The 23,750-nt window shown below is 51.6% G+C and overlaps 1 protein-coding gene across 1 annotated transcript in view; it reads right to left on the reverse strand.

The window, feature by feature from the left end:
- LOC122116226 (CUB and sushi domain-containing protein 1) overlaps positions 1-22,855 on the reverse strand; it is a 168,923-nt gene extending 146,068 nt beyond the window's left edge. The window contains exons 1-6 of the mRNA XM_042689888.1: positions 22,684-22,855; positions 21,786-21,827; positions 16,460-16,651; positions 7,827-7,965; positions 4,908-5,095; positions 1,067-1,261 (exon numbers count right to left, since the gene is read on the reverse strand). Coding sequence (XP_042545822.1) covers positions 1,067-1,261; positions 4,908-5,095; positions 7,827-7,965; positions 16,460-16,651; positions 21,786-21,827; positions 22,684-22,855 — 928 coding nt within the window. The remainder of the gene's footprint in view (positions 1-1,066; positions 1,262-4,907; positions 5,096-7,826; positions 7,966-16,459; positions 16,652-21,785; positions 21,828-22,683) is intronic.
- Between the last annotated feature and the right edge of the window lie 895 nt (positions 22,856-23,750).

Below are 23,750 nucleotides of genomic sequence, written 5' to 3' on the forward strand. Positions count from 1 at the left end.
TCTTATCAAGGACATTATCTGAGGTGTGTTTTCAGCTAGACCCACAGACTTACTGTGTCTGGGGACAGAACGGAGGGGCATTCCTGGGTGGAGGAAGAGAATCCTTAACAAGATCAGAGCTCAAGCACATGAGAACAGAGGCCCGGGCTTGCCAACAAGATGCCAGCTTCCGCTGGGTGTGACAGGGCCCTGTCAGGTGAGACTCCCAGGGTGGCCTTATGGAGAAAAGGCAGGTCCATCCAGAAATGTGTGTAGTATTCAAATCTGTCTCTCTGACTCTATGTGACTTTCCGTCTCTGTCTCTGTCTCTCTTCCCTTTATCTATTATTGATGTTTTTATCTATCAGGAGAAAAGCACCTAGACAAGAGTTATTTGTACCTCTTGTTAAAGAATACCAAAACAGTGAAAGTTTACAGTCACCAGTGATCTGACTCAAAGAGGGGTCACGTTCCCCAGAATCAAGGAGAGCAGCTCCAACCCTAGCTAAGGAGGCGATGGAGATGAGGCTCATACTCACTGTGTGCTGACCCAGGGCACCAGCACGAATCACAGCCCCCAGGGGCACCTTCTTATTCTTTAAGGAGGGAAGGAGGGAGAGAGGAAGGGAGGAGGGAGCAAAGGAGGAAGGGAAGGAAGGAAGGAAGGAAGGAAGGAAGGAAGGAAGGAAGGAAGGAAGGAAGGAAGGAAGGAAGGAAGGAAGGAAGGGAAGGAGGGACGGAGGGACGGAGGGAGGGAGGGAAGGAAGAAGGAAGGGATGGAAGGAGGGACAGAGGGAGGGAGGGTGGGAGGGAAGGAAGAAAGGGAGGGAGGGATGGAAGGAGGGAGGGAGGAAGGAAGGAGGGAAGGAAGGAAAGGAGGGAGGGTGGAAGTGAAGAGGAGAGGTGGGAGGGAGGGTGAGGTGGAGGAGGAGGAAGAGCTGGAGAGGGGAGGGAGGAAGGAGGGAAAGTTGGGGGGAGGGAGGGCAAGAGACTTGGCGGAGGCGGGCCAGAGGGAGGGAAGGCTCAAGGGAGCGAGGACAGGCAGACGGGGCAGGAAGCCAGACGCACGGAGCCCGTGGGGGCTCACCATTGCAGGTGGGCAGGGCGCGGTTCCAGGAGGGCTTGCCGTCGGCCCCGATCACACATGCGATGGACGCGGGGTCCTCAATCTTGTAGCCCGAGTCACACTGGTACGTAACCGTGGAGCCTAGTTTGAAGTCAGTTCCAATCCTCGTCCCGTTCATTATGTTCCCGGGGTCAAAGCAAGCCTCCCGAGGTTTCTCTGTGGAAGTAATCAGTTGACCTCTGTCAGGACGGCCACCTCGGCCAGCACCGTGGCTCCTGCCCACAGCCAGATCTCTCAGGGTAAGCCCTGGAAGGCCATGGGTCAGAGCCAGCTGAGGCAGAAAGTCCCTGGGGCTCCATCTTGAATTACCCAGAAAAATGCTGGAGTGTGAGCAGCCAGCTCTGAGCAAGGAAGCTGGGTGGGAGGAAGGGACTATGTTCAAACCCTGGTGCGGTGCTCAAGACCCCTCTGAAAATAACTACACCCAAAATGGCCAAGAACATGGCACAAGTGGTAGAGCACTTGCCTACCAAGTGAGAGGCCCTAAGTTCAAACCCCAATACCACCAAAAATGTTTGTTTGGGTGTGTGTGTGTGTGTGTGTGTGTGTGTGTGTGTGTGTGTGTGTGTGTGTGTGTGTAGTTGCAGGGTTATTAATAATTATCAAGGGTAACTTGAGCTCTCCCTCCCTTCTGATTATAAACAAATGTTCCAGCTATGTTCCTTTTGGTTTGACGATTTCATCCCAGCAAAAGTTCATGTTATTTTTCTCTCACTACTCAAGTGCCAGTCATAGAAATGCTATAATATTGAGAAATATGTGTAGAAGATTTGAATTCTTTTTTGTTTGTTTTTGGCCTGGGATCAGTATGAATGAACTGCTGTTATTTCCTCCTTTTGGAGACCCAATAATGTCCACCCTTCAATCCTGCCATTGTACGAACAGTTGTAGGAGAGCCATGGGGAGACAGGAGTAGTGCACGGCGGACTCCGGTGGTCTGGCTAAGTACCGTGGCACGGTCAGTCCTGGTGGCCTGGCTTTGGGGCTCACACTGTACCTACGTACAATGGTGCAGCTCAGCAGAGGAAAACCAGGCAAGAAAGCCACCCTACAGCCTTCAGGTAAGTGTAAGCTGTGACGCTTTTAACAGCCCACGATCAACATGGCGCAGAGAGCTTCCCTGAAAATCATCTGCAATGCTGACTACCACACACCAAACCGAGTTCCATAACTGGATTTTGCTGGTGTTTTCTTCACAGGTGCGTCTGGTGTTGTATTTTGCTGGTGTTGGTCTCACAGAGTGGTCAGTGTTGAATTTTGCTGGTGTTTTCTTCACAGGTGCGTCGGGAGTTGTATTTTGCTGGTGTTGGTCTCGCAGAGTGGTCGGTGTTGAATTTTGCTGGTGTTTTCTTCACAGGTGCATCGGGAGTTGTATTTTGCTGGTGTTGGTCTCGCAGAGTGGTCGGTGTTGAATTTTGCTGGTGTTTTCTTCACAAGTGTGTCGGGAGTTGTATTTTGCTGGTGTTGGTCTCGCAGAGTGGTCGGTGTTGAATTTTGCTGGTGTTTTCTTCACAGGTGTGTCGGGAGTTGTATTTTGCTGGTGTTGGTCTCGCAGAGTGTGGCTGGGTGTTGTGGGACCAGTGCTCTCCACTGGCTTTCTTGAGAAGCTGTGCGATACCTGCAAATGGTACCAGGGTTTGTTGTGGTGGCCTGGAGTCTCAGAGAGAACAGAACACACGCCTGCAGGCTGTGGAAAGCTGTTTCATCGTGCCCGTTTGCTTCCATGCAGGCGTTCATTCAGAGTTGCTGAGCAGCTGGCGTCTGAAGCACCGGGCTCTCCGACTTCATTTCTCCTACTGAAAGCTCACTGCGCCCCCAGCGTCCCTGTCTGTCCACATCGACAGCCCTGTGCCTTTTGGCTGTCTTCTGCTCCGCATCTCTTTCAGCATGAGTTCTGGTCTGGCCAGGAGCTCTGTACACAGCCTGCTACTTCCAGGCACTAATCTGAATTTCCTCAGATGAACTGTGTCTATCTTTTCATTCTGTTTACGAGGCTGTCAGTGCAGGATGCTTGGTGATAAATCACTGCACCTTTTTCTGCTCGCAATTCACCCTGCTCCTAATTAGACGGCTTCATAACCTGTGTGTTTTACTGCAGTTCTTGTCATTTCCACTTAGGGATAGCTTCGTGCCTCCCACACTGGAGGCTGCGTGGAGGCTGCTTGTGGGGCCCGAGCTGGCTGCGGGGTGAGATGCCCTGGGCCTCTTCCCCTTCCACGGTGCCCGGCGGGGTGCTCTTGCCAGCCTGGCTGCCCGGTGGGAGCTGCTTGGTGGGAGCTGCTCTGGGAATAGGTGCTTCCCTCCCTCGACACATGGCCACAGACGCCACAGGAGAACTTTCTAAAACCACTGAGGTGGGTGTTCTGTTCTGAAGAGTGCGCACAGAGAGGGGCCACTGGCCTGGCGCTGTCTGCGTCCTTTACTTCCTGAACTCCTGACTGGCTCAGAGTGCCGGGGGGACCCAGCAATCGACCTCCTCCTCCTCCTCTTCATCCTCATCTACATCCTGCTCCTCTACATCCTCCTCTTCCTCTTCTCCCTTCTCCTCCAGATCCTCCTTCCCCTCCTCTACCTCCTCCTCTTCCATCTCTTTCCTCCTCTCTTCCTTTCCTCCTCCTCTTCCTCCTCCTCCTCTTCCTCTTCTTCCTCCTCCTACATCTCCTCCTCCTCTCTTCCTCTCCTCCTCTGGGTAGGTGTTTCTTTTTGTTGTTTGTCTGCCGGCTTGCTTGGCTGTGTTTGTTTTGGTGGCATAGACCAAGCACTTGCAAGGACTTCTTATGCAAAAGACACAGGACCCTCCTCTGCTGCCCAAGGGTCCAAGTATTTTTCTATAGTTTAATAAAGACCACTAAGTTTGCACATCTTTATGTTTTGGGGGAAATTAGTTCATCTACTTAAAGCCATAAAACTATGGTTCTATTGAAGATGTGACAGAGATAAAATGTATCCTCAAAAGCCAGGCTTGAACTCAGGTCCTGAAAGGAACACAGGCTCAAGGCTGCTCATTAGAGCCGCTCAGCTCAAGACCCAATTTCAAACACACACACAACACAGGTCTTTTTTTTTTTTTTGCCTTGCAGTTTTCTCTAGGAAAGGAACTCAAAATTGAGCACACACATTTTCATGGCCTTGTGAATAGAAGACACGCTGCGAAGGGGTCCTCTGTTACATGTCCTTCTCTGATTCTCCGTGTTACGCCTTGTGTTTCCGTGGTTCACATGGAGATTAGACATTAAACAATGTATTTGTCTGCACGGACCCAAGGACACAATGCTTGAGTTCGGTGGATCTGAGGTGGGTTTGTGATTGTCTGGTTTCTCTGCATCTTACGAGAGGTGTGGCGGGTCTCGAAGCCAGCGCTGCCAGCCCAGAGCTTCCGAGGCCCACAGGGGGCTGTGAGGGAGGGAGGGGAAGCATGGGGCTGTCTGTGGTGAGAAGAGTGGAGGAAAACCAAGCGCGCTCTAAACCTAGCCATTCTGAAGACACCAACCAGCTGTCAAGAGCTAGTGTCACCTATTTCTCAAGCATCCTCAAATTATTACATGCATAGGCTCCAGATTATTTCTAAATTAGTATACAACTTGGGAGGAAATTCTCCAACCTAAAAAAAATGAACAGTAAGGCAATCAAAAATAATTTCGTGTTGGCAAGAGCTGTCCGTGTGACTCTGGGATTCCTTCTCTGGGGAGCGGTGGGTTCTTTCCCTGGGGATGTGGGATCCAGGGCAGGGACCTGGGTGATGCAGGCCCAGGACACCTCACAGAGCCCCCCCCCCCCGCCGGTCCCCACACCTCCCCAGTACCTTTAAACTCAATGGCAAAGCCGGACAAGCCCACGGAGGCATCGCTGCGGAAGGCTAGCAGGAGGCTGTTCCCGCTGCTCTCGATCCTGTCCGGGGCCTGGGAGCCCTGGAAGCTCCCGATCAGGGGGCTGTTGGAGTCCTCACCTTCGTAGATGTGCAGGAAGTCGTAGCTCGGCTCCATGTTGAAACTGAAGGGCAAGGAGAGGAGGGGAGGGGGTGAGCTCTTGATGCTCGCCTAGCACCGGCTCAGGGATCAGGCCTGCCGGGCCTTTGTGTTGGAATTTCAGCATGAGGCAGTCCAGTTCAATGTAGCGGCAAGCACCATGCGAAAACAGCAGCACCCTTGTGCTGGATACTAGTGTTCTGCATGCCTGCCACCCTCAACTCGGCTCAGAAGAGACGTAACAGCAGTAATGTAAGTGTAACACCCACCAGTTTGCTAATGACAGACTCACAGCAGGAGGCTACCAACATATTATCCTCATCAAGATTTGAATTTTATGAGAATGTTTTTAATTATATTTATCTATATATGTGTGTGCATTACATATAACATATATCATGTGGGTATCACTGTGTATCCTAAAAGAATTTTTTAAAGATCTTCATATATTTTTATCTTCAAAATTGTAATTCTTGGTTTCTCAGCTAAATCAGCCAATATAACATTACCCACAAGGGTAACGTCTGGGAACAACACCCAGACACTCCATTTTTGCTCTCTCTTTCTCTATGTATGTGTGCGTCCCCCGGTCTCTACCTCTACTTTTTACTAATACCCCGGCAAGGACTGGGATCGAGTGCACTGCCCGCCCCTGCCACGGCCGCAGGGCCATCGGTGGCCCCCTGTGGTCCAGCCCTGCTGACCAGCCAGGAGGAGGAGCTGAGGTCACCTTGCTGGCCTCCGCCCTCCTCTCCTCCTCATGTGAGCGTCTTTGCATCTTTCACAAAGACGCCACAAAGGCAGTCAGCAATGTTTTTTCTTCCTGTTGGCAGAAATCTTCAATAATTGGGGCAGAAAGGGCCGTGTCATTTGGTAATTAGCACAATGTGCTGCTTAAGTGGTTCTAGTTTGTCTGGTGTGTCCAGGGAAAAGCAAGAGCAGCAGGCAATCTCCTGGGGTCCAGCCACCTGCTGAAGGACAGAGGACGCTCCCCCATTCCCCCTGCCCTGGGCAGCCCGGAGTCCAGGCTGCCCCTGCCACAGCAGGAGGGTCCTGGGCTCCCGGCCCCCGGGGCTCTGTCTGCTTATTTGCTACTTCTCTGAAGTCAGAAATGAGGGAGTGAAAGATGGCAGTTACTAAGTTTGGGGGGTTTGTAGGAACTGTGTCAACTGAGTGGAATTTTATTGGCATGATCATTTTATTTAGAATACTTCACAAAATGTCATTTGCATTTGACTGTTCCATTCCCAGTATCTGGCAGAGCTGGTTATTAGTATAGGTTATTTATTGAACCCTGAAAATGCTACCGGACGCAGGAAAAACTCACACCTGTCTGATCTCTCTTCATATAAACTGTAGCTCATACATAGAAGGCTAGGGTGACATTTATCGTGAATATGCTTCTCTTTGCCAAGACCTGTGGTATTTGAACCTACAATGCTATGCACACATGTAAGCTCTAATGCCAGCCCACGGGGCAGGGCTTCCAGGCCTTGCGTATCAGTGTAGCGGCCCAGGGACAGGTGACCGCAGGGTCCAGCCCGAGCCCGGGGAGGCCTCCGTGCTGCCAGTCCTGGAATTCTCTCCCATTCCTCATCCAGATCCATCATCCCTCCTGGATGGGCCTCCCCGGTGGGTCCCCTGTGACCAGCCTCCGACACCAGCCTTCATGAGCTGTTCCTGTGGACGGAGGGGCCGGCGCCACACGGGCCCAGGCAGCTCCAGCCCAGTGCCCTCCCTCGTTCCGGCCTCCACACCCCACAATACGGACCACGGTGGTAAGAGTGTGGCACTAAACAAACACTCGGTGATACCCAGATACACGCCAGCCAGCCTCCTTTGCTTTGGAAAATGGTGGGGGCTTTAGTAAACTCAGACAGTGATGGCTTGTCACTGTGTTTTACCTGCAGAGTTACAGACGCTGGGAACAGGCCTCACTCAGAGCTCACCATGACCCATGAGAGGCGCCCATCCCTGAGCAGGGATGCACGGGCCACAGGAGAGGAGCGGCCCCGCGGAGGTTAAATACATACAGCTGAACGCTGGGACCCTGGCTAGCTGAGCAATCCCCTGGGCAGTCTACAGAATAATAAAATGTCACGTCTACTCAAGTCAACAATTGAAGTGTCACACTGGATACAACTGTGGTATTCAATAAAATTTAAATTCCATGAACTGTACAAAAATAAGGGCATACTACAGAATCTGTCTTATCAAATCAGTGTTTGAGCTTTTATCATCTCCAAAGGCAAGGATGCGCGCAACTCCCACAACTGGGGTCTAGATGGAGTATGTCCACCCCGCCCCCCGTAGGAGGAGCTTTGCTTCCTGAGCGTGGTGAAGTTCCAGCTCTCCAGCCAGAGGAGCCCCAGGTCCTCGGTGTGGAGAAGCATCAGCCTCTCGGCTGGAGAAGAGCGGGGCTCGCTGACTGGAAATACTATGGAACATGCCCGTGTCAGAGTCTGCGACTCTACGGTCTGCTGATCAAGCCTCTGCCACAGGAGTCTCCCTGAGCAGGACAGACCGTGTTTGAACTTAGCGCATGTGCACAGGCTAGCAGAGTGCTTCTACGCACAGCGGCAGTGTCCACTGGGACCACGGTGCCTGCCATGCAGGGCGTGTCCGCAGACACGAGGCCCAGGGCTCTCCTAGACCAAAGGTAGAGAGAGGCTTGAAGTACTTCATGAAGTCACCTCTGGTGAGCATTTCCAGTCTAACTGACAGCGGGACCGAGCGGGACCCTGCACGACACGTACCTTTTGAATATCAAGGCGATAACGAAGTCTGCGTTCACCTTTATCCGCCAGTCGCACTCCTTCCCAGGGGGGTAGGGCTGGGGGTAGTTGGGGGACAAAATGACACCCGCTGGTCCCGTGAGATTCCCTCCACACGCAGCTACACAGAGCAAAGCCAACAGGGAGGTTAGCCGAGGGGCGGGGGGAGGGGGGGACCCAAGCCTCTCCCACCCAAAGCACTGTGATGTCCATTACCGAGATAAAACTGTAGGACCCAGAAAACAGGAACATTTCTCATGTGCTTGTTGAAAAATGTTCTGTCACGCTTCTTCAGATACACACACACACACACACACACACACACACACACACACACACACACACATATAATAGAACACAACAGAACATGTAATATGTAACATAATGCATTATAGATAATGAAGCATGACAGAATACATAGTAATATATAATATATAAAACATTACATATAGAGAAAATTCTCAATCTATTGACAAATACAATTTTATGACTATAATTTAAAATTTTACCCAAACCCCCTCCATCTCCCTCACCCCCAAAACACAACTTGGAGATAAAAATATCCCTGGACATCACCACATGGTCTTTGTAATTGTTTTTCCATTTTATGTAGGTTACAGTCATTTATTTTTTCTAGGACACAGCTTCGTGCAATGTAATAAATAACCTCTATCTGTTGTTTGCTTTGCCTCTGATTCTATCACATCTCCGACATTTCCTAGATCATTAGTGCTCTGGAAGTGCTGGCTAAGTGAACAAATGTCACTGTAGGCTTCCCGTGGCTTTCTGGGAGGCGTAGGGCCTAGCTGTTTATCCCACACATCAAAGTAGCAAAACAAACCCCATTTAAGTGGCATATATATGTGTATATATATATATATAGAGAGAGAGAGAGAGAGAGAGATGTACACACACTTATACGTATATGTATATGTTTGTGTGTGTGTGTGTGTGTGTGTGTGTGTGTGTATGTGTGTAGTAAGTAGAAGTTGAGATGGGAAGTTTACCTCCAAAACACAATTTGATGAGATTGCTCAGAAGTCATTGTAGGAAGGAAGCACTGTTGTGATGATGAATTCAGAATTAGTTACGCTGCCCTCTGTGCCGGCAAGCAGTAATAGAGAGCTTGTTTTAATAGGCTTCCTGTTTGTTCTTGAATCTGAAAATGTTTAGTATCACTTTATGCACTCGATAAGAAATTCTCTTTAATCTTCTACCACAAGGAAGCTGGTGAGACAGCATGGATATGTAAGGACACACATCTTGCGCTGGTGATGTTTTTAAAATGGGGGACTCTGAGGGGTAGCGGATCGTTTTAGCCAATCACTCCATTAAATGGCGACATTCCTATAACTCTCCACAGACACAAGCAGGAAAACAATCCACCACGCTGGCAGTCACCCCCACTCCTCAGCCCTGGAAAACAGGGGCCCTGTGAGGTCTGTGCACCGCAGGGCTCAGAGATGGGTGAGCTGCTTTCCAAAAGAAGAAACAAGAATAAAGCCAGGAGATTTTTGTTGCAAACTCGAATCTGATCGAAGACAACTTCTGAATGATGCCCTGGCCATGTCTGGGAGGTGCATGCTCAGGAGTGATACCAGCCAGACCGTGAGGCTGGTGCCCCTCCCCCAGAGAGAGGGAGGCAAAAGTCTAGAAGGTTCCATCCCAAACAGGTTTGGAAGATGAAACGAACAGGTTCGGGGCTCTGTCCCGGGCTGCTCCCAGCAGGCAGGCTCCGGCTGTGATTTAAGAACTGACTCACAGGAAGCCCAAGAAATCCTGGCCGCTCCTGAGAGGCCAGTGCAGAGGAGGCAGTTTCAAGGCTGAGAGGTGGAACTGAGTGCCGCAGCCGGCTGAGTGTGCATTCCCTTGAGTCTGGGCCCCTCTTTTGAGCTCCATTAGGTTTTAACTAGAGAGCTTGCAAAATGGTTTGGACAGGATTGGAATTTAGCAGAAAAAGCAGCTCAAAGCTCCAGGAAACTCACCAACAGGGAAGGGCCTAGAGGTAAAACCCAAATCCTCACCCCGCTGGCCCTGGGCACAGGGGCCTCCCCATGACCTGTGGCAAGGTGTCAGTACTCTACTCTTCACCATCTGCATCAAACCATGTGAGCACTTGCCCCTTCCAGAGATGATCAGTCCTTAGACAGACATCCTGCAGGTCCGGGAGGGATAGCAAATAGAATTTAGAGGCCGGGCACCGGTGGCTCACGCCTGTCATCTAGCTACTCAGGAGGCTGAGATCTGAGGATCGCGGTTCAAAGCCAGGCCTGGCAGAAAAGTCCATGAGACTTTTCTCCAATAAGCCACCAGAAGACCAGATGTGGCAATGTGGCTCAAGTGGTAGAGTGCCAGCCTTGAGCTGAAGAGCTGAGGGACAGCGCTCAGGCCCAGAGTTCAAGCCCCATGGAGAAAGAAAGAAAAGAAAGAAAGAAAAAGAGAAAGAAAGAAAGAAGAAAGAAAGAAAGGAGGGAGGGAGGGAGGGAGGGAAGAGAGAGAGAGAGAGAAAGAAAGAAAGAAAGAAAGAAAGAAAGAAAGAAAGAAAGAAAGAAAGAAAGAAAGAAAGAAGAAAGAAAGAAAGAAAGAAAGAAAGAAAGAAAGAAGGGAGGTAGGGAGGGAGGGAAAAGAGAGAGAGAGAGAAAGAAAGAAAGAAAGAAAGAAAGAAAGAAAGAAAGAAAGAAAGAAAGAAAGACAGAAGAAAGAGAGAATTTAGCAAACTCAGGCTAAGTTTCTGCTGTCCAGAATTCTATAGAATTTGGAGCTGGAAAAAGTGAATGTGGGCTCCCAAGACAGAGGATTCTACAGAATCTGGACCGGGTAAACATGACTACAGGCTCCTGACCGCGGAGACCAGAGGGTTTGGAGGAATGCCTGCTCCAACAGCGCGGCCCATTGATCAGTGGTCATTTGACCTGTGGAAAGCAGTCATCCGGCCTAGACAGTACAGAAGTCCATTTGCAGGGAACCTGCAGGGAGAGAGAGGAAGGCACCACGCAGAGCCAGAGAGAAATTAGCCACAGGTGGAAACGGGCCTGGAAATGGGAAGTCAGGCAATCTCACACAGAGGAGACCAAGTAGGGCATAAGATGCTACTGTGTGGAGGGGAAAGGAAGTTAGTTAGCTGCCTAACCTGGGCATATATATGTTTGATGAACTTAAAATGCCAGCTATCATGAGGATTCGGCGCTGTGTCCACATTAAGTTATGAAGGTCAGAACTACCACAGGCTCGGAGTTTCTAAGTTGTGGGGAAGAAGCCCATTTGCCTTAACCCAGTGTCACAGTTGTGAATGAGCTTGGACAAATGTCCCACAGGGATGCGAGCTTGTAGAAAATGGGATTTACCAATTTGTGAATGATCCTCGGTGTGCTTTGTGCGACACAGAGTTCGTTATACCTCTCTCCAGAGGAACCAGTGCCTAAACCACTTCATGGGTCAATAACTGCAGCTTTAGCTGCAGTCAGCTGAAGCTGAAGGGGTGTGTGTGTGTGTGTGTGTGTGTGTGTGTGTGTGTGTGTGTGTTTGTGTGTGTGTGTGCGCATATATACACATGGTATTGCTGTTCTGAGCAAGCAGAGCTGCCTTCTGCAGACATGCTATGCAGCCATGAAAGATGACTGGAAGGAAACATAACACTAAAGAAGCCATTTGCTGATAAATGAAACCTATAGCTTGTAAAATAATCATTCAGGCAGTGTTTCTTAAACACACTTCAAAATAGGTGACGATATAATCATGAATTTTATGATTCTATGACTCTACTGATGGTAACAGCCTTTCTCTTCCCTTTGTGTCTTACTAGGGCTTATTGATAACTACAATCAACACATATTATCTTTAAAAAAGGAAAAGGGAAATTAATCAGTGTCTTGAATCCTGAGCACAGAATTGCCTGCTGGCTGCATCAGACCAGCCTCTGTCCTGTTATGTGGATATTTTACAGAGGACATAGGCCCCACTGCTAAAAAAAAAAACACAGAAGTATGATGTAATTAAAAGACACTGTTCACTTGTTCCAATTACAGCTCTCATGGGAGGTGTGTCTAATTGCTAAAATAAGTGATCATTCAATTACCAGCAGATGATTCCAGCCTGCCTTTGAAACAACTAGTCCTTAAACTGCTGAGCACAGAATTAATAGTTTCTGGCCCAAACTAGGTGGCTACCCCTAGTCACCTTAACCAAAAGTCATACTTTTAACAAAAAAGTGTAGAATGATTTACGGGCTGATCATATCTTAGATGAACCTAAGAGCTGAATTGCCTCTTAGAGATCAACTTGTAGTTGTGTTGCTTTTGAGTGTGTTCCTCCACAAAGTTAAAACATGTGAAAGTGGCAAGGTTAAAATAAAAAGTCTTTCTGGGGCTGGCTGGGAAGGTGGCTCAGTGGTAGAGTGCTTGCCTAGCATGCATGAGGCCCTGGGTTTGATTCCTCAGTACCACATACACAGAAAAAGCCGGAAGTGGTACTGTGGCTCAAAAAGGTAGAGCACTAGCCTTGAACAAAAGAAGCTCAGGGACAGTGCCCAGGCCTGAGTTCAAGCCCAGGACTGGCAAAAAAGAATAACAAAGCCTTTCTAATTAAACCCAGGCTGGTGGTTTAAACGGAGGCTGAATTATAGGGAATGCCTCCCCAAGGAAAAGAAACGTGCAGCACCTTCAAGGCTCCTGGTATTCCACAGTCACTTAAAGGCACGGCAGGACTCACCGAGATCAGGAAATACAAATGGGCCCCACACATGACGCAAACATGGGCTGCTGTCTGACCACACATGGAGCAAACACGAGCTGCTGTCTGCCACACACATGACGCAAACACGAGCTGCTGTCTGTCCACACATGATGCAAACACGAGCTGCTGTCTGACCACACATGACGCAAACATGGGCTGCTGTCTGCTCACACATGATGCAAACACGGGCTGCTGTCTGCCACACATGATGCAAACACAGCTGCTGTCTGCTCACACATGATGCAAACACGGGCTGCTGTCTGCTCACACATGATGCAAACACGAGCTGCTGTCTGCCCACACATGATGCAAACACGGGCTGCTGTCTACCCACACATGAAACAAACACGAGCTGCTGTCTGCCCACACATGATGCAAACACGAGCTGCTGTCTGCCCACACATGGAGCAAACACGAGCTGCTGTCTGACCACACATGACGCAAACACGGGCTGCTGTCTGCTCACACATGATGCAAACACGGGCTGCTGTCTGCCACACATGACACAAACACGGGCTGCTGTCTGCCCACACATGGAGCAAACACGAGCTGCTGTCTGCCACACATGACACAAACACAGGCTGCTGTCTGCTACACATGATGCAAACACGAGCTGCTGTCTGACCACATATGACACAAACACGGGCTGCTGTCTGCCCACACATGACACAAACACAGGCTGCTGTCTGCCCACACATGAAGCAAACATGGGCTGCTGTCTGCCACACATGACACAAACACGGGCTGCCGTCTGCCCACACATGATGCAAACACGGGCTGCTGTCTGCCCACACATGACACAAACACGGGCTGCCGTCCACCCACACATGATGCAAACACGGGCTGCTGTCTGCCCACACATGAAGTAAACACGGGCTGCTGTCTGCCCACACATGAAGTAAACACGGGCTGCTGTCTGCCCACACATGGAGCAAACACAAGCTGCTGTCTGCCCACACATGATGCAAACATGGGCTGCTGTCTGACCCACACATGATACAAACATGGGCTGCTGTCTGCCATACATGACACAAACACGGGCTGCTGTCTGCCCACACATGAAGTAAACACGAGCTGCTGTCTGCCCACACATGAAGCAAACACAAGCTGCTGTCTGCCCACACATGGAGCAAACACGGGCTGCTGTCTCCCCACACATGGAGCAAACGCGGGCTGCTGTCTGCCCACACATGGAGCAAACACAAGCTGCTGTCTGACCACACATGACGCAAACACGGGCTGCTGTCTGACCACACATGACGCAAACACGGGCTGCTGTCTGACCACACATGACGCAAACACGGGCTGCTGTCTGACCACACATGACGCAAACACGGGCTGCTGTCTGCCACACATGACGCAAACACGGGTTGCTGTCTGCCACACATGACACAAACATGGGCTGCTGTCTGTCCACACATGGCACAAACATGGGCTGCTGTCTGACCCACACATGACGCAAACACGGGCTGCTGTCTGTCCACACATGGAGCAAACACGGGCTGCTATCTGACCCATACATGAAGCAAACACGGGCTGCTGTCTGCCACACATGACGCAAACACAGGTTGCTGTCTGTCCACACATGGCACAAACATGGGCTGCTGTCTGCCCACACATGACGCAAACATGGGCTGCTGTCTGCCACACACACAAAGCAAACATGGGCTGCTCTCTGACCCACACATGAAGCAAACACAGGCTGCTGTCTGCCTACACATGACACAAACACGGGCTGCTGTCTGTCTACACATGAAGCAAACACGAGCTGCTGTCTGCCCACACATGAAGCGTCTGCCCACACATGACGCAAACATGGGCTGCTGTCTCCCCACACATGGAGCAAACATGGGCTGCTGTCTGCCACACGTATGACGAAAACATGGGCTGTATCTGACCCCACACATGGAGCAAACACGGGCTGCTGTCTGACCAGGCAACAGCACAAAATCTCATCTGTCTTCGTGAATAGTCCAGGATAAGGGACTATAATTATTTCCCTAAATTCTCCATGGAACACGGAGGATCTTCCAATGGAGAATTTTTTTGCTGGTGTGCTGGGGAGAATAAAATCTCCTTTACACTACAAAAATCTCTTCAAGGTCACAGTATGCAAAGTAACCCCTTAACTGTGGCCTAACAGCCCATTCTCTGTCTCTCTCTGCTAAGATTAATTAAATTTAACATTCTTCAAAAAGACTATGAAAAAGTTCTAATTGAACTGTGATAGTTCATTAAAATAATGAAGCTAAGTAGAGTTTCTTTTGAAAATAAAGATGAAATACTCTAAATAGGCATTTTATATTAAAATGTTTAATTGAAAGAAGAGACAATGTACATGTAATTACTACCTTATATAAAATGTATCTCCCTAAAATCACATTTGTGGTAGATCACCTTAGATGGTTATTCAAACCAAAGGCTGCAAAACCATCTATCACCCTTCCAATAAGGCCAGGCAATACAATTTTAATGAAATGTTGGAAGAAAATTTTTCCTTTGGTCTTCATTTTCATTGAAACAATATAATTTCTAGCTTTCAGGATTCTATTTAGCATGTGCTGCTACTGTGGGAAAAGCACATCTCACAAGAGAAAGTGCTCTTTAGTAAGGAGGTTTTGCTTAGGGGCCTTTTCTCATATTGCAAATGAGAACAGTAATGGTAGGGATATGAATTTTGAGCCCTTTGCAATTTAAAATTGCAGTACTTTGGCTGATCCATGTTTATATAAGAATTACTAAGGATGAGAAATGCTAGATAAATGTCAATTATTGTACATTAAATAAGCTACTCCCTTTATTTCACATAATTAAATAAAGCTTAAAGGTTTAACATAGAATTTTCGTGTGGCCCCAGATCATCCAAGGACCTTTCAGGAACTCTTGAGAGGCAACTCCAACCCAGCCGTCAGTAGCAGGACAGTTCAATGGGGCACGGGGGCACATCCACACACAGGACAGGTCAATGGGCACGGGTGCACGTCCACACACAGCACAGCAGGAGGGGCACGGGTGCACATCCACACACAGCACAGCTCAATGGGCACGGGTGCACATCCACACACAGCACAGCTCAATGGGCACGGGTGCACGTCCACACACAGCACAGCTCAATGGGCACGGGTGCACGTCCACACACAGCACAGCTCAATGGGCACGGGTGCACGTCCACACACAGCACAGCTCAATGAGTACGGGTGCACGTCCACACACAGCACAGCAGGAGAGGCACGGGTGCACGTCCACACACAGCACAGCTCAATGGGCACGGGTGCACATCCACACACAGCACAGCTCAATGGGCACGGGTGCACATCCACACACAGCACAGCTCAATGGGCACGGGTGCACGTCCACACACAGCACAGCAGGAGGGGCACGGGTGCACGTCCACACACAGCACAGCTCAATGGGCACGGGTGCACATCCACACACAGCACAGCTCAATGGGCACGGGTGCACATCCACACACAGCACAGCTCAATGGGGCACGGGTGCACATCCACACACAGCACAGCTCAATGGGGCACGGGTGCACGTCCACACACAGCACAGCTCAATGGGCACGGGTGCACGTCCACACACAGCACAGCTCAATGGGCACGGGTGCACGTCCACACACAGCACAGCTCAATGGGCACGGGTGCACGTCCACACACAGCACAGCTCAATGGGCACGGGTGCACGTCCACACACAGCACAGCTCAATGGGCACGGGTGCACGTCCACACACAGCACAGCTCAATGGGCATGGGTGCACATCCACACACAGCACAGCTCAATGGGCATGGGTGCACATCCACACACAGCACAGCAGGAGGGGCACATGGGACAGCATGGGCACACATCTACACACAGAATCTCTGCCTCTGCATGGCTGATACCTATGCACGTCGGAGGGTCTGGCTGCCAGAAGAACCGGCTGTTGAGCTGCACGCAGGTGACCTTGGCCTGTCCTTGGAGCTGGTAGCCAGGGTCGCACTGGAAGGTGATGGTGTCACCGGGCTCCCTGCTGTCACCGTAGCGGGTCCCGTTCTGCATCGTCCCCGGATCATTGCAGGTGGAAGCGATGGAGGCTGCAAAGACAGGCAGGCCACATCAGAGGCGCGGACAGCGTCTGTGGGACGGCTTCCGCCCAGAACAAGGGCGACGTGCGGTGAACACGAAGGACTGCTCCACCACGGATCTCTCTGATGGCAGCATCTTGCTAGCAACACCTTCTTGAGGATGTAACTGGTTGTGGATTTTATCAAGTTTAGCACCTTATCCCTATATTACACAGGGTACACCCACACTCCCTCCACTAACTCCTCAGTTATTCATTAAAAAGCCGACCACGGTTAAACGATCTAATTAGAGCACACCCATCTCTAAGGAAGAATGTCCTTAAGTCTGAACTCTGTGCTGAGGGTCCAGATGGGAGGCAGGGCCCCTCCCCGGGCCTGTGGGGGACAGGGCACAGGGAGATCATCAAAATGGCCAGCACTCAGCCAGCCACCCCGCCCAGCCCCCAACTCTTAGCAATGGCTCTAAGATGACGGTCTGCACTTTGACTTTAAAAACATGTGCTGGGAACTTCAAACCATGTGAGCAGCCAGCAGCAGCCTGCCAGACAGGCTCGGGCTCCTCAGAGCGGCGGAGGCCGGCCCGGTGCTCACACGGGACACACCCATCACTCTACTTCTGAGGGAGGCCCCTTCTCCGGGCCGGGTGTCCTGCCAATGCTCGGGCCTGCCACATGCTGCCACATGCTGCCAGACGCTCACCCACAACCAGGAAGCATGCCTGAGGAGCCAAAGCTTACAGATCTCACTTTAATTCAATCTTACTTTCAGGAGAACGCATCCTCTGCTCCCACCCGCCCGTGCAGGATGAGGACCGGCAGTGTGCTTCTCTACCAGGTCTTGAGAAGACGGGCAGCCCCAGCCTCACCTCCCCGCCCCAGCATTCCACCAAGCCTGTCTGCCTCTCCCCTTGTGAAAAGGCTAGGATATGGTGTACACGTGGGCTTCTAGCCACAGAGGGCCTCCAGCCCAGGAAGGACAGAGTGACGGACAACAGAGGTCCGGTGACACTGCAGAGCTGTGCTCAGGGGCTCGGGGCCCTTGCTAGAAGGGCCGATACCAAGAACGCCACGTCAGGCGGGCACTGCCTCATGCCCCAGAGTGGCTCATTAGGGCTTCACTAGAACTTAGTGAGCGCTTACAATCACCATCTCCTAACACTCTGGAAAATACAATTCCAGGCTCCTATCAACTGGGAAGAGGAGGGGAGGTAGCGGGCTGGGCCGGCTCTCCTCCCCTCTCTAAAGCCCAGCCGGGGCGGGAGCTGTGGAACTGCAGCGTTAAGATGGGTGCTCGTGCATCTAGAACCCGGGACAGAAGCCACGGGGTGTCCTCCAATCCAGGTAGCAAGTAGGAAACGATCAAGAGGCCAGGGCCGCCAGGGCGGGCCGCCACTCGCCTCTCCCACCCACTCTGGTTAGCTCACGTGGTCCCTGCCTTGCTTCTCGGCGCAGTGACAGCAGGGAAGCTACATAGGATGCTGTCCCGTGGAGTTCCGGACACATCGCTGCGGCCCACTCTGTCTGTGCAGTGACGTTTATGATGCGCACTGCCGCAGAGCAGGGAGAGGATAGACAGACAGACAGACAGAGCTAATCGTATAGACATAGCTAACCTCTATAGGGTCTAAAATACAATACTTTAGATAGACAATCTATCCATCTATGCTGCGGCTTTCCCATGAATCTCTTTAATGAGCAGCAGTCGATGCTCGTTCATTAAGATACACAGTATGGAACAAAGGGGCACAGATTTTCCAAGGAAGGAAGGTGAGTTCCAGCACTCACACCAACCTTGTATAAACCTATGTTCTTTGGAGCCTTTTCCTGGAGCCCACGGCCCCATTCACATGAGATGGAAATACAGAGCACTCTGGGTTCCTTTCGGAGGCCAGTGCGCTTGGGTTGAAGTTTCAGCATGGTTTTCTTTCCCACTGTTGAATCCAGCTTGTTCACCCTCCAATTATGTCCAGCCCTTCCACGTCCAGCCCTGCAGCAACGCATTCAGAGCATCTGCTCTGCTAACGGCTGTGCGTGGGTCGCCGGTGAAAGGGTTGGTTCATTGGTGTCTCTTTTCTCTTCCTTAGCCAGAATTCTCCGTGGAATATCTGTAACAATGACCACGGTGACGAGAAGAAAGCATGAGATTGAAGCACTCAGGTCATCTGGTTACATAGCCAACAGTGATCCTGACTGAAAACGCCCAGGAAACAAGATGCGGCTCTGCTGTGTAGCGGGGCCGGTTCTCCCAGTGGTACTGCCATGTGCGCGCTGTGGTCCTGTGTCCTGTGTCCTTCCGGTGTCCCAGTTCTGCAGATGGCGGCTGGGGGCTGGTCTTGCTTCTCACACAGTAAGTAAATCTCCAGTTTCCTCAGAATAACAGCTTTGCTTACAAGTAGCGTGTGTCTACACCACAGTGTCTACTTGATTGACGCACAATGGGTACCAACCATATTGTTCCTATTTGTTTTCATGCACAGATGGATTTAATTTCAAACTTTGATGGTATTGCAAGGATGACAGGAGTTGCCACACAGATTAGGCAATTCTGATGTCCTTACACAGGAGAAATCAGGATAGATTTCCTGACTGTAAAATTCCTGGTAAATACTGGCAAGCGTGAAGCCACAGGTCAGCTGTCAGCAGCACCTACTGCCGGACATAACATCTGTTTCCACGGAATGATAATAACATGAAGATTTCCAAACCAAACACAAGTCCTTTCTAGTTAACACAATTCCCCTTTACCCAGGAGCCTGAATCAATCCTGTTACGGTGAGCAAGAAAAAAGAAAAAATGAAAAAGAAGGAGGAAGAGGATTCCCCAGACAGATGCAGGAAACCTTCATAAAGCATGAAAGGCTGCAGCTTCTCAGAAGAGGCACGGCATTAACACAGATGTGCAGACAGAAACAGAAACATGAATAACAGCAGCGGTAAGGACCCTCCGGACCTGCCCCTCAGCAACTCTGCAATAACGCTTCCAAATGGAAAGATTGCTTTTATGATCTTTCTGTTTGTTTTGTTTTGTTTTGGGCTCTGGGGACTGAATCTGTGCAAAGGCCTCACACCCGCCTTCTCCAAATCTACACACCCAACACTTCTGGGTCCTGTCTTGAGACAGAATCCTGCCGTCCTCCAACTTCTGATCCTCCCCCCTCAGCCTCCAGAGAGAAGTTGGGTTTACAAGTAGGAGCCACCAGACCCAGCTACTGTTATGCTCTTGATGCTTGACAAATACTTAATAGCTACGGGCCCACGTTAAGACGTACGTCTGCCAAACTTAAGTCAGATAGAATTCTACCATCCGTGTGACAGAAACAAGCCAACCATGTTGACTTGGCATGTGAATTTATTACCCAGCAAGCCCCACAGGGCGGGGTGGGGGGGGCGGAGGGATCCCAGGACAATGGCTCATGCTGATCACATGGACATGCAGTGCTCACCGTGACTGGCCTCACAGCCGAACAGGCAGCACCCATCCCCCGCCCCTACCGTCTACCCAGACACAATTAGCACTTCCTGGTAATCGTCCTGAGCCTTTCCACTCGCTCACTCCCTCACGTTTCATAGCTGAATTTCCTTGTCCATCCATGAGAACTGTAGACCTGAGTTTATCTCAGATTCACACAGAGACTCCCTAAGTTGTTGGAACGAGATTATCACTGATTTCTCTCTCCCGCTCCCTCTCTATCAAATGTCCATTTTAGAAAAACTTGGGAATTATTATTTTTTATATTTCTTATAAATACATGTTTTAATGATTTTAGCTGTGCGCTATATTTTTAAGAGATCCATACTACATGGTTGCTTGAATCAGAACAGCCTGGTGGAGTAATAGTGATCATGATAGAAGAATAGAACTTGGATTACTTTTCTTAATTAAGTTCTCAGGAATTCTCTGTGAACTAAGCTCTTTTCTCTTTAATAAAGCAAAAGCAACTACCCATGTTCTGAGACAAAATAGTGATTGGCAGGTTTGTTTTCATCATGTCAGAAATTAACATCGTTATGAAAACCAAGTATGCTTATTCGTTGATGCTTAAAAATAGTACACAACTTAAGTTTATTGTAAAATCAGTTTGTATTCAATAGTAATGCAGGTTTTACACTTTGAATGTACCATAAAATTCCGTTTTCTGCATCTTCACGAAACCACAGGATCCTTCATTCTTTTTTCTTTTTAGATTTTTGGCTTCTTCAAAATAAAAACAAAACTATGTTTAAAAAAAGAAGAAGAAGAGTGCACTGTCACTCCCCAAAGATCCGTTTCTAGCATCATCCAATCAGCAGCAAGTCAGTTGCCTTTGGCTTTCCATGGAGACATGGGTACCACGCAGGGCAGACTGGGGGTCAGGAGCAGCGTGGAGCTTCCCGCACACTGCTGCACTCCCGTGGTTGGCTCTCGGCGGCCTCTGTGGGGGCCTGGCCTGGGGAAGCTCAGGGACCCAGCCAGTATCGCTGGCTGGAGAGAGCGCTATCTACCCACTTTCCCTCCTTTGCCGTCCTGGACGGCAGCCATGCTCTCTGGCCCTTTCCTGCCATGCAAGCGTCCAGAGGATGCTGCCATTGTCAGCCTTGAGGGGTGCAATGGGAGGCCAGAGAGGGAGGAAGCTAATTTGAGAACTGTGCACTGACCTTTGTCACACAGCATTTCCCCTGAGTCAGTCTAAACAGTCACAGAACCCCAGTGCTGGAGGAGGAGACATAAAGCTGAGGGCAGGCCTCCTCCACACGGGCAGAGACCGGGCCTCATCCCTAACACAACCTCTGTAAAGAGGGGCTGGGCTGCTGGAGTTCAGCTGGCGTGCTGGCCACAGGGCCTGGCGTCAGCCGGTGCGCTGGTGTTTGCTGGTGAGCTGATGTGAGCTGATGAGCTGGTGTGAGCTGATGTGAGTAGTGTGAGCTGGTGTGAGATGGTGTGAGCTGATGAGCTGGTGTGAGCTGATGAGCTAGTATGAACTGGGATGAGCTAGTGTGAGCTGGTGTGAGCAGGGATAAGCTGGTGTGCGCTGGTTATGGTGATGATGATGGCGGTGGTGGTGATGATGATGGAATAGTCCTGGTAATGGGACATGCATGTAAAAGGCAACAGAGGTAAATAACCAGTTATATGTGGGAGTCTTTCCTTTTAAAACAACACCTCACCCATCTCCCCGTCCACCCCTATGCTGCTTTGGAGTGTGAAACCTGAAGGGAAAACCGGCTCAAAGGTGGTGTGAGAGTGGGCACGAGACCACGGCCACCTGCAACCAGGCGGCTTTCAGTGCGAGCAGATTTCTTTCCCCGGGAAGGCAGGAGTGATCATCCTCCAGAAGCGTCGTTGTGGACTCTGCTGACGTCCTGTTGAGTGATTAGCACGCAGGATCACCTGGGAGAAGAGGAGCTGCGTCTCTCCACGTCTTACCACCGGTACTGATCTTGCTGATGCTATGACCAATGGACCACAGCTCCCATCCCAGAACCACACGGGACCCAGGATCTAGCCTTGGAGCTGAGCTAGCATTGTAGCGCAAGCCTCTGTATGCACGGTGTGTGTGCGTGCTGGGTCTGGCGTCTGGCCGACGGGGCCAGAGGAAGGCCGTGGTATGTGGATTTGCTCACAAGTGGAGGGTATGCGGGCACAGGGTCTGTCCTCTGTGGTCCCCTTGACTTCAGAGAGCAGAGGGGCAGCCAGCCCCGTCCACCTGCACATGGAGCCTCTGCGCAGGAACCCGCCTCTCAGCCGGGCTCTCTGGTTGGCTCTGGCCTCAAATACAGTCTCAGGCCGAAGCCTCTCTGTTAGTCACAAATGATTGTTTTCCTACGAAAATGCACCCCTTACATTACCTTTCATCAACGCAAATTAGAGAGGCATGTCCTGTGGCTCCCAGCTACTACCAGCAGCTCTGAAGAAATCGATTCTGCAAAATCTGAGAATGCCCAGTCCTGCTGCCCTCGGAGGGAGAGGCGGATTCCAGCCTTGGAGGGAGAGATGGACTCTGTCCTCAGAGGGGGAGAGGTGGATGTCATCCTCCGTGGGAAACTCCGCCCCGGGGTATCTCACCTAGTGTAAAGGTCCGTCTTGTGTGCTGCTCTCCCCTTTTCTTGTGTTTAAGGCCCGATTCAATGTTGTTTAAGCGCTTGTGAAAAGCGTTGGGGCTGATGGTGTAATTCAGCCACGGGTTCGTGTTCCCGGTGTCCGCCGCGTGGGGCCGGGGGGACAGCAGCGCGTCCATGGGCGTCCTGTGTACTAGCGGCCCTCGGGTCCCCTCCTGGGAGGGAAGGCTCCTCTCAGGGGAGACGGGTTGGCTGAGCACAGAGCCGTGTCCCTGCGTGGACTCCGCGGCGCCTTCCGCCCTCACCGGACGCAGCGGCCCCCTCCATCCAGGCTTTAAACCAAGGGGTCATTTGTGATGGAATCAGAAGATTCCAAATTACAGGTTCCACGGAGCGTGCACCACAGGGGTCGCAGCGTGGTGACTGGTGCGCTGCGCAGGAGGGGAAAGGGTCGCAGCTGGTCAGGAGAGCGGCGCGGGTGAGACGGGGAGGGGAACCACGGGGGGGGGGGATGCTGGGGGGGACCGCGGGGGAGGGGGACCGCGGGGGAGGGGGACCGCGGGGGGGATGCTGGGGGAGGGGACCGCGGGGGAGGGGGGACCACGGGGGGGGATGCTGGGGGGGGACCGCGGGGGAGGGGGACCACGGGGGGAGGGGGACCACGGGGGGGATGCTGGGGAGGGACCGCGGGGGAGGGGGACCGCGGGGGAGGGGGACCGCGGGGGAGGGGGGACCGCGGGGGAGGGGAACCACGGGGGGGGGGATGCTGGGGAGGGACCGCGGGGGAGGGGGGACCGCGGGGGAGGGGGACCGCGGGGGGAGGGGGACCGCGGGGGGGGATGCTGGGGAGGGGACCACGGGGGAGGGGGGACCGCGGGGGGAGGGGACCGCGGGGGAGGGGGACCGCGGGGGAGGGGGACCGCGGGGGGATGCTGGGGAGGGGACCGCGGGGGGGGAGGGGGACCACGGGGGGGGATGCTGGGGGGGGGGGACCCGCGGGGGAGGGGGACCACGGGGGAGGGGGGACCGTGGGGGGGATGCTGGGGAGGGGACCGCGGGGGGAGGGGGACCGTG

Source organism: Dipodomys spectabilis, unplaced genomic scaffold (genome assembly GCF_019054845.1).
Source record: "Dipodomys spectabilis isolate Male_0828 unplaced genomic scaffold, ASM1905484v1 ptg000128l, whole genome shotgun sequence".
Classification (NCBI taxonomy): Eukaryota; Metazoa; Chordata; class Mammalia; order Rodentia; family Heteromyidae; genus Dipodomys; species Dipodomys spectabilis.